This window comes from Myotis nattereri, assembly GCF_964212035.1.
Source record: "Myotis nattereri genome assembly, chromosome: 9".
Classification (NCBI taxonomy): Eukaryota; Metazoa; Chordata; class Mammalia; order Chiroptera; family Vespertilionidae; genus Myotis; species Myotis nattereri.
The window spans coordinates 41,307,096-41,319,553 of NC_138084.1; the positions used below are offsets into that span (position 1 = coordinate 41,307,096).

Sequence of the window (12,458 nt, forward strand, 5' to 3'; positions counted from 1 at the left end):
AGAGAGGGAGAGAAAGTGAGAGAGGGAAACACTGATTTGTTGTTTCACTTTTTTATGCACTCATTGATTGTTTCTGCTATGTGCCCTGACAGGTGACCAAGCCTTGGCATATTGGGATGATGCTCTCACCAACTGAGCTACCCAACTAGACTGAACCCATATATTTAAGTGTCCTCAGTGACCTGGTGAAAATCAACTGTCTCTTCATTTACCAAAACTTACCTAGTACTTATTCTCATTTTCATCCTGGGACTTTATCATTACTGGGACTTGACTAAAAGAGAATATCCTAGGATTTGTACTCATCCCCTCAAACACAAAAAGATCTGAAATTCTAATAAACTGGTCCAAGGGAAAGCTCTCACCCTATGGTGGGCTACATAATTTCTCTCCTTTCACATTAGCTAAAATATTTCCCTTCCCTATCAGCAAGGCAATTGTAAGACAACAATGAGAAAACTATGTGAAAGCACTTAGGAACATTGCAAAATGCAGCATTAATAAAACAACAGGAACGACCAAGACAAAGACTATGACGACGATGATGATGACGATGATGATGATGATGATGATGATATTGATGATCATTTAGAGCAGCGGTTCTCAACCTGTGAGTCGCTACCCCTTTGGGGTTTGAACGACCCTTTCACAGGGGTCGCCTAAGACCATCAGAAAACACATATATAATTATATATTGTTTTGTGATTAATCACTATGCTTTATGTTTAATTTGTAACAATGAAAATACATCCTGCATATCAGACATTTACATTACGATTCATAACAGTAGCAAAATCACAGTTATGAAATAGCAACGAAAATAATTTCATGGTTGGGGGTCACCACAACATGAAGAACTGTATTAGGAAGGTTGAGAACCAATGATTTAGAGAGTACTATATATATTAAAGTATATTAATAAACATCACTTTATTTATTGAAGACTCTGCAGGGTAAGGTGAAAATAGCATAGAACTTACATTTAGAAACAACTAAATTCTAAATCCATTTCAGTCACTTATTTTCTGGTAATCATGAAGAAGTTAAACGATCCCCTACATTCTGTATTTGTTTTGAGGACATACTAGCTAAGTATGAATATTCTTAGAACTACTCATAACACAAAATAAGAACTGAGAAATGGGAAATAATTCATTTGAAAACCTATACAGCATAAACAAATGTTTTCCTGACAGGTGCCCTGTCGATGTCTTTTCTCTGCCCAGATTGAAGAGGTCACATCTTTCTGGAGACCTCTTCTGCCTTCCAACGATGCTCTCTTCCCAATCCTATGTCAACATCTCCTTCTTCCAGCCAGCTTCCTTCCTGATGGTTGGCATCCCAGGGCTGGAGGCCGCTCATGGCTGGATCTCCATTCCCTTCTCCTGCATGTACACTGTGGCCCTCACTGGAAACTGCCTCATCCTCCTGGCTGTGAGGAGGACTCCCCGCCTGCACCAGCCCATGTACTACTTCCTGTCCATGCTGGCCCTCACTGATGTGGGTCTCACCTTGTCCACAATGCCCACCACCCTGGCTGTGCTCTGGTTTGACCATCGTCTCATCGCCTTCAATGCCTGCCTGGTGCAGATGTTCTTCCTCCACTCCTTCTCTGTGGTGGAGTCCTCGGTGCTCCTGGCCATGTCATTTGACCGCTTTGTGGCCATCTCCAACCCCCTGCGCTATGCAGCTGTCCTCACAAACAATGTCATCATCAGAATTGGACTGGCCATTGTGGCCCGTGCTATGCTATCTCTCTTCCCAGTGCCATTCCTGCTTAAACGTTTGAACTTCTGCCCTAACAAGATCCTCTTATCCCACTCATTCTGTTTTCATCCTGATGTAATGAGAAGAGCCTGTGCTGATATCACCATCAACATCTGCTATGGACTTTATGTGGTTGTGTCCACTGGGGGCATAGACTCCCTGCTCATCATCCTGTCCTACTCTCTCATCTTGCGCACAGTCCTTGGGCTGGCCTCTCCCCGGGAGCGCATTCGGGCCCTCAACACCTGTGTCTCACACATCCTTGCTGTCTTTGTCTTCTTCATCCCAGGCATCACCATGTCCATGATCCATCGTTTTGGAAGGCACCTGCCTCAAATTGTACATGCCCTGGTTGCCTATGTGTACCTGGTAGTGCCCCCTGTGCTCAACCCCATCATCTACAGTGTGAAATCCAAGCCCATCAGGGAGGCCATGCTCAGAGTGCTGAGGTGAAGGGCCAAGGCTGATGAAACTATAAAATACAACAGGGTTGGGTACCATAAAAGACACTTGCTATAGCCTCACAGCAACCTGCTACCCTTGGCGAGCACTGAAAGTTCCTAGTTTATGCTAATACAGTGGGAAGACAATCAGGCTTCTTCCTATTACAATTTTATGTTCACCATTTGTTTTGTACTGGAAGCAGTGCTAAGATTAAAAACTGAGAAATATATAAAATGTGGTCTTCTCCAGAAACTCACAATTTTGTGCCAGGATAAAGACATGTATATACACAACTAGAATACAGATTTATAAGTATCATAATAAAGTTCTTTGCAGGAAATTACTAAAGACTGCGAATTAGTAGTTGCCAGATCTTGCCTAGAAAGATTGGACAAACCTCTACAAGGACGAGGATGCTTTTCATTTCATCTTGGAAAAAAATCTAGGATGGTGTGTTTTTTCCCTAGGCAACATAGGCATTGAGTGAAAAAGAGAAAAACCTACGGGGGGGGGGGGGGCAGGATAGGGGGGGGATGAGAAATGTAAAAAAAGTCTCAATATTTTGAAAAAGTACATGTGTTTGTGGAAAGATGAGCATTTCTGCACTTTTTTACATCTCTACCACATCTCTAATAGCTAAACCATTATGACTGCGGCATAAGGTTTAAAGAGGGAGTGGTAGGGGATAAAGTCAGAAAGGTAGATTTAAAAGACTGCACATACTATACTAAGTAATTTGGTTTGTATCCAATACATACAAATTATTTATTAAATTTTTTTTACTATAAAATAACTTAGAAATATGAATTGCAGATTGCAACTTAAAACATAATCAGTTTTATCTGGTCTCAGCATCTCACCAGACACCATTTACTCTGCCTACAACATTCTCATCACCCCACTCTACATCACATTTCTAGCTACCTTCTTCATTTGTCAAGTATCAGCCTAATTTCTCAGAAAATCTTGTCTAATTAATTCTCTTTTTCATATTACCCACTGGAACTTATTTGTCTCCTGCACATGTGAAATATTCTGCCACTCAACTATTCCATAACTCCAAGGGTGCCAACATATACTCAGTGTCTAGAGGTGTTCATGAAATAATAGCAACTCAATAATTCTTTTGAATGTAGAAATAAATTTGAATAGGGAAAGGGGCACTAGACTAGCTGAATGGTCTAGTCTAGAGATAAAATTTAAGTCATAGAAAGTAGTCAGTGTCTGCCACAAGCACCTACCCTAGATGCCATCAACCCAAATGTGATTGCATAACAATTAAAAGTCTGATTGTAGGCTCTCTTATAACATGTTGTTTCATCAGGCAGAGAACACTATATGTGCAAAGGAAATGGAGAAGTATCAAGAGAGATAAGAGGAAAACGAAGAGTGTGATGCCATGGAAGCCAAAGGGAAATCATACCCATATCAAGAAAGAGGAAGTGGTCAACTGTGTTGAATGTTGTTGAGACGTCAGAGGAGATAAGGACTAAAAACCTTGATGATGAGCCCTAACTATTTTGGCTCAGTGGATTGAGCATTGGCCTGTGGACTGAAGGGTCCCAGGTTTGATTCCAGTCAAGGGCATGTACCTTGGTTGTGGGCAGATCCCCAGTACAGAGTGTGCAGGAGGCAGCTGAGTGATGTTTCTCTCTCATCGATGTTTCTAACTCTCTATCCCTCTCCCTTCCTCTCTGTAAAAAATCAATAAAGTATTTTTTTTCAAAAAACCTTGATGATGATAGTAAAAGTTCTTTTGGCAGTTCCACCAAGGCTGTGGTTATATAGGAGCATTGGGAGAGCTAGATAAGAGAGGCATAAGTGGAGATAAGTTACAGTTAACTTCTCTAAGAAATTTTATGAAAGGAAAGAGATAAAAGAGGAGTATAGTATTTTGGCAGGATTATACTTGTCATTGTCATTTTTAATATGGAAGAGACTGGAACATAATAAATGCTAAGAATGACTGAGATAGTGAGGTTGAATATCAAATAGGGAAAAGGAACAATAATGTAAGTTTCCTGAGAAGGTGAGAAGGTATTGACCCAGAGTAAATTTATATATATATATATATATATATATATATATATATATATATAGCCCAGCTTGATTAAGACCTTTGATAATTGTATTAATGTAAATAAATATCAGCTTCTTTGATAAATTTATAGATCCAGTATTTTCTCTAAAAAGATAAAAAGCAATCTTACCTCAGCTCCTTACTTTCCAGGTTTTATTTCCTTTAGTTTTTAATCTGTTTATTCAATAACTATTTATTTCGTGTTGTTATAAGGCTAGGCTACTTAAGGACAACAAAAGCATGTACAAAGTCTTGACACATTAGTACTTTATTTTTTATTTATTCAACTGCCTCATATAAATATGGGTTGATGGAGGGTGGCAGGTATGAAGGATCTGTTTCTACATAATTTTTAAGAACCCAGGCTGCTTGTGGTTTACCATGTGCAACTCATGGCTTCCCAAGTCACATTTGATGTCAATGTGGAAGATTGAACATGGGAAGACTTTTGAGCCTGGCAGAGAAGTGGCACATGTCACTTCCACTCACATTGAAAGTAATGGCTAGCATTTAATCATACCCATCTCAAAAGAGGCTGAGAAATGCTTAGCTTTGTGTCCACAACGGGGAGGAAATAGGTTTGGTGAATGGAGAACACAAGACATGTTTATAAAACAGTTCATAAACTGCTTTATAAACAGATAAAACCTACAAAAAATGAACAAGTGACTTATAGACAGATTTAGCAATTCAGACTTCTTCAGGATTCAAAAAGGTCCAAGTGGCTGAGATGGTAGGGCTGGAGGCAGGAATATACAAACAAAAGAAATGGGGAAGGTAAAAGGATGCTTGTGTAAAAGGTATACGATGAAGGTCTTTGTGCAGAACCTACCCTAACTTCCAGCCAAATTTCCTAAAAAGAAGCAGCCTCTTCCTCTCATTCTAGTTCTTAACTCCAGGCCCTTCCAGGTAACCCAATGTGTGTGTGTGTGTGTGTGTGTGTGTGTGTGTGTGTGTATTTACACTCACAAAATGTTTAAGTGGTTTAGGATAAAATCTGTGAAATGTTATTCAGAGCATATTAAGTAACATAGACATGAAATCCCTACTAAAATCTGAAATAATGAATTTGACATCTCTATATTTATCTGCTTATTATTCATCTATCTATGTCTCCAATAGCATTTCAAGTATAAAACAGACACACACATTTAGCATATGCCCCTACAGAAGCATGCATGCAACACAATAAAAATCTGAAAAAATAAACACCAAAATGCTAATAATTATTTTCTTTTAAGGTGACAAGTTTATTGGAGTTTTTATTATAATTACAATTATATTGTTACTTTTTTAATATTTTCACAATGTCTAAGATTTATATTTATAGTAATCATGTGTTGATTTCCTAATAAGAAAACATGATATGTCGTTCTCTGTCTTTCATTCTGTCTCTTTCTCTCAGTCCCAGTTGTCTGGACTCTACCGGGCAATGGGTTAATCCTTCATTCCCTCCAAATGAAGCCTGCAATGACTCAAGTTTATGCTCCTAGTTCTGCTGGCCACCACTCACCTGGGTATATCATATTCCATACTATTCACAACTCTCATCTTCTGGATTCCAGTCCAAGAAATCAGATATGCTCGCTCCATATCCTCTCTACTAAGTAATCTTGTGCTGTGAAAAGTCTGGCTCGCCCTGTGCCATGTTCTCCGCTTTACTACCTGCTTCTCACATTTAGTTACTTCTCTTTGAGCACTCCCCCTATGGGTAGTGGTCTCCTTTCTGCCCTGTTTATGCTTATTGCACTCCTGTGGAGCCCATACCCCTCTTTCCCATTCAGCTTCCTTCTGGAAGTGCTATGCTACCTAGCTTGTGGGAGTCCTGGGATCACTGGGACCACATTTATGCTAAGTACAGCTGGCAGGAATGCAGGCTTTATTGGTCTCTCCTGTAGATTTGTTCTCCAAGCATTGATGTTATGTGCTTCCCCTGTAAGGCAGCTCAGAGCCCTGGGGATGTAGTTGTCCACCTATATGCTCTACTCTGTTTCTGTGGACCCATGCTTGCCTTATGGGGAGCCTTGCTTCATGGCTAGCCCCATGGGCTTCCTCCGTTTCATGATGTGTCATGCTCTTGATTCCCTGGTCTGTGATAGACCTGCCGTTTCTCCCATGAGCTTCAAGGTGTTTTCTGCTGCATCTCTTTATGAAGTGCCTCTCCAGATACCCAGTGAATGCTTCCACTGCTAATCATACTATTTCCCAAATTAGCCACTGATTAGAAATTACCCAAACACACTCCTGCTGCTACTTCACAAGTTCAGTTGTAAATGGACCAGAAACTATTGAGATTAAAGCCACCAACAATATTGATGGGAAATTTCTAAATACAATACTGAATGAGTAAGAAAGGAAATTAATTACCTCCCCTCAAAAATGCAAGACTATGGAAATGTTTAATTCACTATCCCGTTGGTCTAACAATTCCTCCTCACAATATAGGATTAGGCATCAAAAGACAACTTTTTTGTGTGACCTCATGTAATTTATTAGTCCCCATTGAACATCAACTTCCCCATTAGTACAATGGGGGTACTAATTATATTCCTATTCAAATTGAAAGGAAGTGTCCATGGGCTGTGAAAACTCTCAGAACAGTGTGTCATCTTTCATGAATGCAGGTAACAGTCATTTTTGCATGGTTTTACTTCCAATCTCCCTCATAAGGGCTGATGCCCAAAAGAAAATAAATTATATATTCTTTGTGGAGATCATTTTGAAGAAGAAAACCCAGGTATATCTTCTTTTCTGAGATCCAATATGGTTTCTGGGGAGAAAAAAATCATAGTTTTAAGCCAAAGTATCTGATTGTATTGTATTCTTGAGTTTATTTCACTTTGCCATGCTTAAGCCTTTGGTAAAAATGCCTTCGATGTGGCACCCTTATCTTAGAATGCTGTGGGCTAGTACAAGCAGTTTAGAGAATTGGACTGGATGGTTAAATGGGAAATAATAATCCTACAACTACAACCACCTCAGGATTTTAATAATTATATATATAAAATAACTAGAGGAAAAAATAATATTCAAAAATGGGGGTTGGGAGTATACTGTTATGCTGCCCTTATGCACAGGAGATGTTCCCACCAGTTTCATCTTTGAAGGATCAGTTGTGTTATTATTAAGGAAAATGTTTTGTTCCTAATACTGTCTCCCAAAATATTGATATTAAAATCTGCATTAAAGAACTTTGAGTGAAAAATAAGTTTTATCACTGACACCTAGGGATCTGAAGTCAGGGTTGTCACATGGAAAAGACGAAGGATGCGCTGCCGGATCTCCTTTGTCTTCACTCCATAGACAATAGGGTTGAGCACAGGAGGGACAAGGAGGTAGGTGTTGGCCATGATGACGGGCAGGAGGGAGTCCTGCCGCTTGCCAAAGCGGTGCACCATAGATAATCCAATGAACGGTACATAGAATATGAAAACAGCACACACATGAGAGACACAAGTGCCAAATGCCTTCGTCTGGGCTTCACGGGTCAAGCCCAACACAGTCTTGAGGATAAGCAGATACGATAAGGAGATGAGAACTGAGTCCAGGCCAATGGCAGAGATGATAACAATGAGGCCATAGATGACATTGACATGGATGTCAGCACAGGCCAGCTTCATGACATCTTGATGTAGGCAGTAGGAGTGGGAAAGGATATTGGAGCGGCAGAAAGGTAGCTGTTTGATGAAGACAGGCAGAGGTGCCATAAGTGCAGCACCTCGTACTACAGCAGCCATTCCAATCTTGGTAACACGAGGCAATGTTAACACAGTGGCATGGCGTAGTGGGTGGCAGATTGCCACATAGCGGTCAAAGGCCATTGCCAGCAATACCGTGGACTCCATGCCAGATAAGGAATGGATGGCAAACATCTGTAGCAGACAAGCATCAAACTGGATGGTAGTAGAATTGAACCAGAAGATGGCCATCATTTTGGGCATGGATGAAGTAGAGATCAGGATGTCAAGGCCAGAAAGCATGCAAAGAAAAATATACATGGGTTCATGTAAGCTGTGCTCAGTCCACACAATGTAGATGATTGTCAAGTTACCTAGCACAGCAATAAGGTAAAGGGAGCATAAAGGGAAAGCCAACCAAAACTGAGCTTCTTCCAAGCCAGGGAGGCCTATTAGAACGAAATATGTCGCACTGGATTCATTGCCATTAGGGCCCACCATAGTGAAGAAGCTGAGTTGAAGTCAATGCCAGACCTGAGGAGGCTAGAATGCAAAGATAAACAATTGTCACATCCTCCTGAATCACAACACCACACCTCTCCCTTCCATGCTGATGCCCTGTTCTCTGACCCAAACTCTAACGTCATTGTCTATCCACCCTCTGAGCCTATTCTAAACTCAACCTAACCATCCTTCAAGGTTCAGATAATTCACCCAGCCATGATTACCAACCCCACCCTTGGCTACAAAAGTGAGGGATCTAAGTAGAGAGTGCTGAGGTGAAAAATGTCAGAAGTGAGTTTGCTCAGATCATCTCTCTCAGTTAAAACAAGTAGAGTTAACTAACTTCCTCCTTTCCTTTCTACCATCCATAAATATTTACATGCTCCTACTTTTTATGAGATTATGTAAATTGTATAAATTTACACCACACACACACACACACACACACACACACACACACACACACACACACACATTCAGCTATAATTTGGGAGCTAGCTATGAAAGTAGTGCCATTTATTGTTAGGGTATATTTCAGATAGTTTTATCTTGGGAAGAAAATAGCAAGGGGAGATTTACAAGATCTGGCTCTTGACAACAAGGGTAGGGCCTCTCTGCATGGGTAACCAGAGAAGAGTTGAGTGTGAAGAAGAGCTCATGGCGAGCATCAGGAGGGACTTGCATCTAACACTGCACTCAGGATGTGTCAATAATCTTTGTTCTACCATTAAGTTATCACCCAGGGGAACACTAGGAGCACAAGTTTTAGAACAGAGAGTAACAGAGCTTAATTCAAACTGCTGGAGGGAGAAGGTATAAGGAGCCATATTTAACCTAGATTTTTAGGCAAAGAGGCAAAGTCATTGAAGTCTTCTGTCCTGACCTCTCTGTAGCATGACACTGGGAGCAAATCCCTCCGTCTTAGAACTTCTCCCTCCTCCCTCTGCTCCTCATCTCTCTCTGATCACTAGTTCTTGGTCTCCTTTCTGGATCTCCAGTCTCCTCTGCTTGATCATTAAGTATACTCTTAAATGATAATGTTCTGAGAATTTTATCCTCAATGTTCTTGTTCTATATCCCCCCTTCTGGAGCCATCTCATTCCTTTCCATTTGTTATGTATAAACTATTGTTCCCCAAATCTATTTAGCCAGCCCTGAATTATCTTTTATGATCCAGATTCATAATTCTAAAGTCTTACTAAAGGATCTACCTGTCTGTCACTCAAACACATCAAACTCTCCCTGTCCAAAAACAAACTCTTACAGACACAGAGTTGTATAGCTTTTAAGAATATGAGGTATGAAATTAATCCTGAATTCAAATCCCAGTCAAAGACCTCCTTAAGTGTGCAATCTGGGGCAAACCAACTAACCTCTCTAAGCCTCCATTTAAATTAACCTTTCTAAGCCTCTTTAAAATGAGGATAACAGTCATTGCCTAGTAAATATCAATGTGAGGATCAAATGGGATGATGAAACATTTAACACAATGCCAGGCACATAGTTAATGTGCAAAAAATCTTGTCTGTTGTTATTAACTGTTTTTCCTCTTTTCTGTCAGGGTGGCCGAAACAGTCACACAAGCTAGATATTCCAATTCTGACTGCCATGACTCTCATGTAATCTTTTTCACTGGCACAATCCCAATAGTCTTCTAACCAAAAGAAATCAGGTCACTAGCTATGGTTTAAAAAAAAAAATTCATTTGAGCCCTAGCCAGTTTGGCTCAGTGGATAGAGTCAGCCCTCAGACTGAAGGGTTTCAGGTTCAATTCCGATCAAGGGCACATACCTCAATCAGGGTGCTTGTGGGAGGCAACCAATTGATATATCTCTCTCACATCGGTATTTATCTGTGTCTCTCCCCCTCCCTTCCACTCTCTCTAAAAACCAAAGGAAAAGTATCCTTCAGTAAGGATTAACAAAACAAAAAACTCCTTTGAAAGCTCCAAATTCAATCTAAATAAAGACTAACTTGTGGTAAAGATCTGTCTTTCAGCATCTGGCCCTAGGTTTCTCTCTTCCCACTTCTCACCATGGCCCCTAGGATTCAGCCATGTTAAAGTACATAGTGTTTCATAAAGAAGCATTGATTCTCATGCCCCTGTGTCTTTTTGTCTTTTTTACTTCTTATTCCTTTGTCAAGGTCCTTTCAGACCTCCCTCCTTGACTTTCCAACAGAGCAAAATCTTACTCACCGTTCATGTCCTGGTTAACTGCCTCTCCTATGCTACTTTCCTAACTCTCTTTCCCTTGGGTATAATTAAATATTTCCTGCTATGTGCTCCCAAAGGTCTTTGTTTAGGTCGCATTTTATGAACTTATCCTCCTGAACTATAATTATTGCATATTTATCGTTTTCCCATGAATTATGAATTTTTAATGGCAGGAACCCTACCATATTTATTAAGTGTTTAGTTAATGTTTGTTTAAAAAGTAAAATGAGTTTTTTCAAAAGAAGAATCCCTCAATAGGCATCTAATGAGGACAACAAGGTCAAGAGTGTAGGAAGGATTTCTAGTTGTATGAACTTTAGAGACTTTTGAGAAGAATAAAAGAATGTTTGGAAGGTTCAAGTGGGGTGGTCTTAACTTCAGAACAAGAACTTTTAGGTCAAACAGAAAAGGTCTTTCTTACCCAGGGAGCCACAGAGCATGAGAAGCTGCATAGAGAACAGAGCAGGTGCAAAGTCTTGGCTCTAAATACATGTAAAGTGGACATACACACAGTTTGTGCCCAAGAGAGGAGGGGACCTAGATGCCTCACCTGGAGACATTAGCAAGAAGGCTGTGGCTCTCCAGGGAGCCAGATATCCATATCATCCAGAAATTTCACATGAACAGACATGGTAGTGCAGTGCAATGAATGACCAGGATTAAAATGTGCTGCCTTAGGAGATGTGTTGGGGAAGTATCATGGATTGCCATGGATTGCCATCTTCTAAGGGTAAAATGATGTAATGAGCAGAGTCCTGGGGCTAGGAATGCAAGTCTCTGCAATAAATAAATGCAGAGGGCAATAATAAGAAATCATAGTGCTGCTGCAAAATCATGAGATAAGGCATGTCAAAAGGCATTGCAAAAACTGCGTCACAGTGTGGAAAGCACTGTCTTTGAATATTTCCATAAAAATGGGAAAGATCTCTAAAGAGGTATGAAGTTTCTAAAAACGTTTTATTTCCTTCCTATTTGTCACCCTCATTGACACTCCACCTCAAACACACACTCATACAACATATACACACACGTGCTGACTAGCAATCAGTCCCTCACAATGGCAAAGCCTAGGCACTGATAGGAGAAATCAGAGGGGAAGATTCAGCTGGACTGGAAGGGAGGTGCCTTGGCAGCAGGACACAGGCAGCTGTTGCTGGAGGTAAAATATCGGGCTACACCTCAGAAGACTGCAGCAGGAGAGAAATAAAGGAATGGGCAAGGGAGCCAGCCAGAGGGACCAAGTGTCACCCTTCACACTGCCCCTCCCTGAAGCATCCCCACCTCCCACAGTCCCACCAGGAGGCAGGCAGAAGGATCCAGTGACTTCCAGTCTGAGCAACTGTTGGTAATTAGAGCCATTGGCACATTCTCAGAGAAAGAACTTTGGAGAGCTGGAGGAAATTGGACCTAAATCACTCTAGTCTGAAAATAAGGTATAATCAAGGAAAAATAAACAAAGGAACTCTTTTCTTTTCTCTTGTTTCTTTTCTTTTCTTTTAGAAAGCCCACACACACTGCTCTCACTTCTAAGGGATAATCCTGTGCTTGAGATAGTTCTCTGAAAAAGTCGCACTATCTTAGCAAGTCCCAGGAATGTTTCTTGGAGAACTGTGAAGGACATCTTGGCCTTTTTTTGAGGGTGAGGGAGCAGGAACCCCCAGCTACAAAGAGTGGCCATCCACTTTGAGGCCTTCAGTCCTCTTCATTCCTTCCCCTTGGCCTCCAAGACTCTTTCCCCCAGTGCCAGCTCAGCCCCCATGACCAGCCCCTC

General features: G+C 40.8%; 2 protein-coding genes across 2 annotated transcripts; one reads left to right on the forward strand and one right to left on the reverse strand.

The window, feature by feature from the left end:
- Positions 1–1,224: 1,224 nt before the first annotated feature.
- Positions 1,225–2,220, forward strand: LOC308524147 (olfactory receptor 51I2-like; the record flags this gene model as incomplete). Its single annotated transcript, XM_081098296.1, has 1 exon — positions 1,225–2,220. Exon 1 carries the CDS (start codon positions 1,273–1,275, stop codon positions 2,218–2,220), a length of 948 nt encoding a protein of 315 aa, XP_080954422.1. The 5' UTR covers positions 1,225–1,272.
- A 5,295-nt stretch (positions 2,221–7,515) lies between these two features.
- LOC308524073 (olfactory receptor 51E1) lies at positions 7,516–8,469 on the reverse strand (the record flags this gene model as incomplete). The annotated part of the gene is made up of 1 exon (XM_081098225.1): positions 7,516–8,469. One exon carries the CDS (start codon positions 8,467–8,469, stop codon positions 7,516–7,518), a length of 954 nt encoding a protein of 317 aa, XP_080954351.1.
- Positions 8,470–12,458: the final 3,989 nt, after the last annotated feature.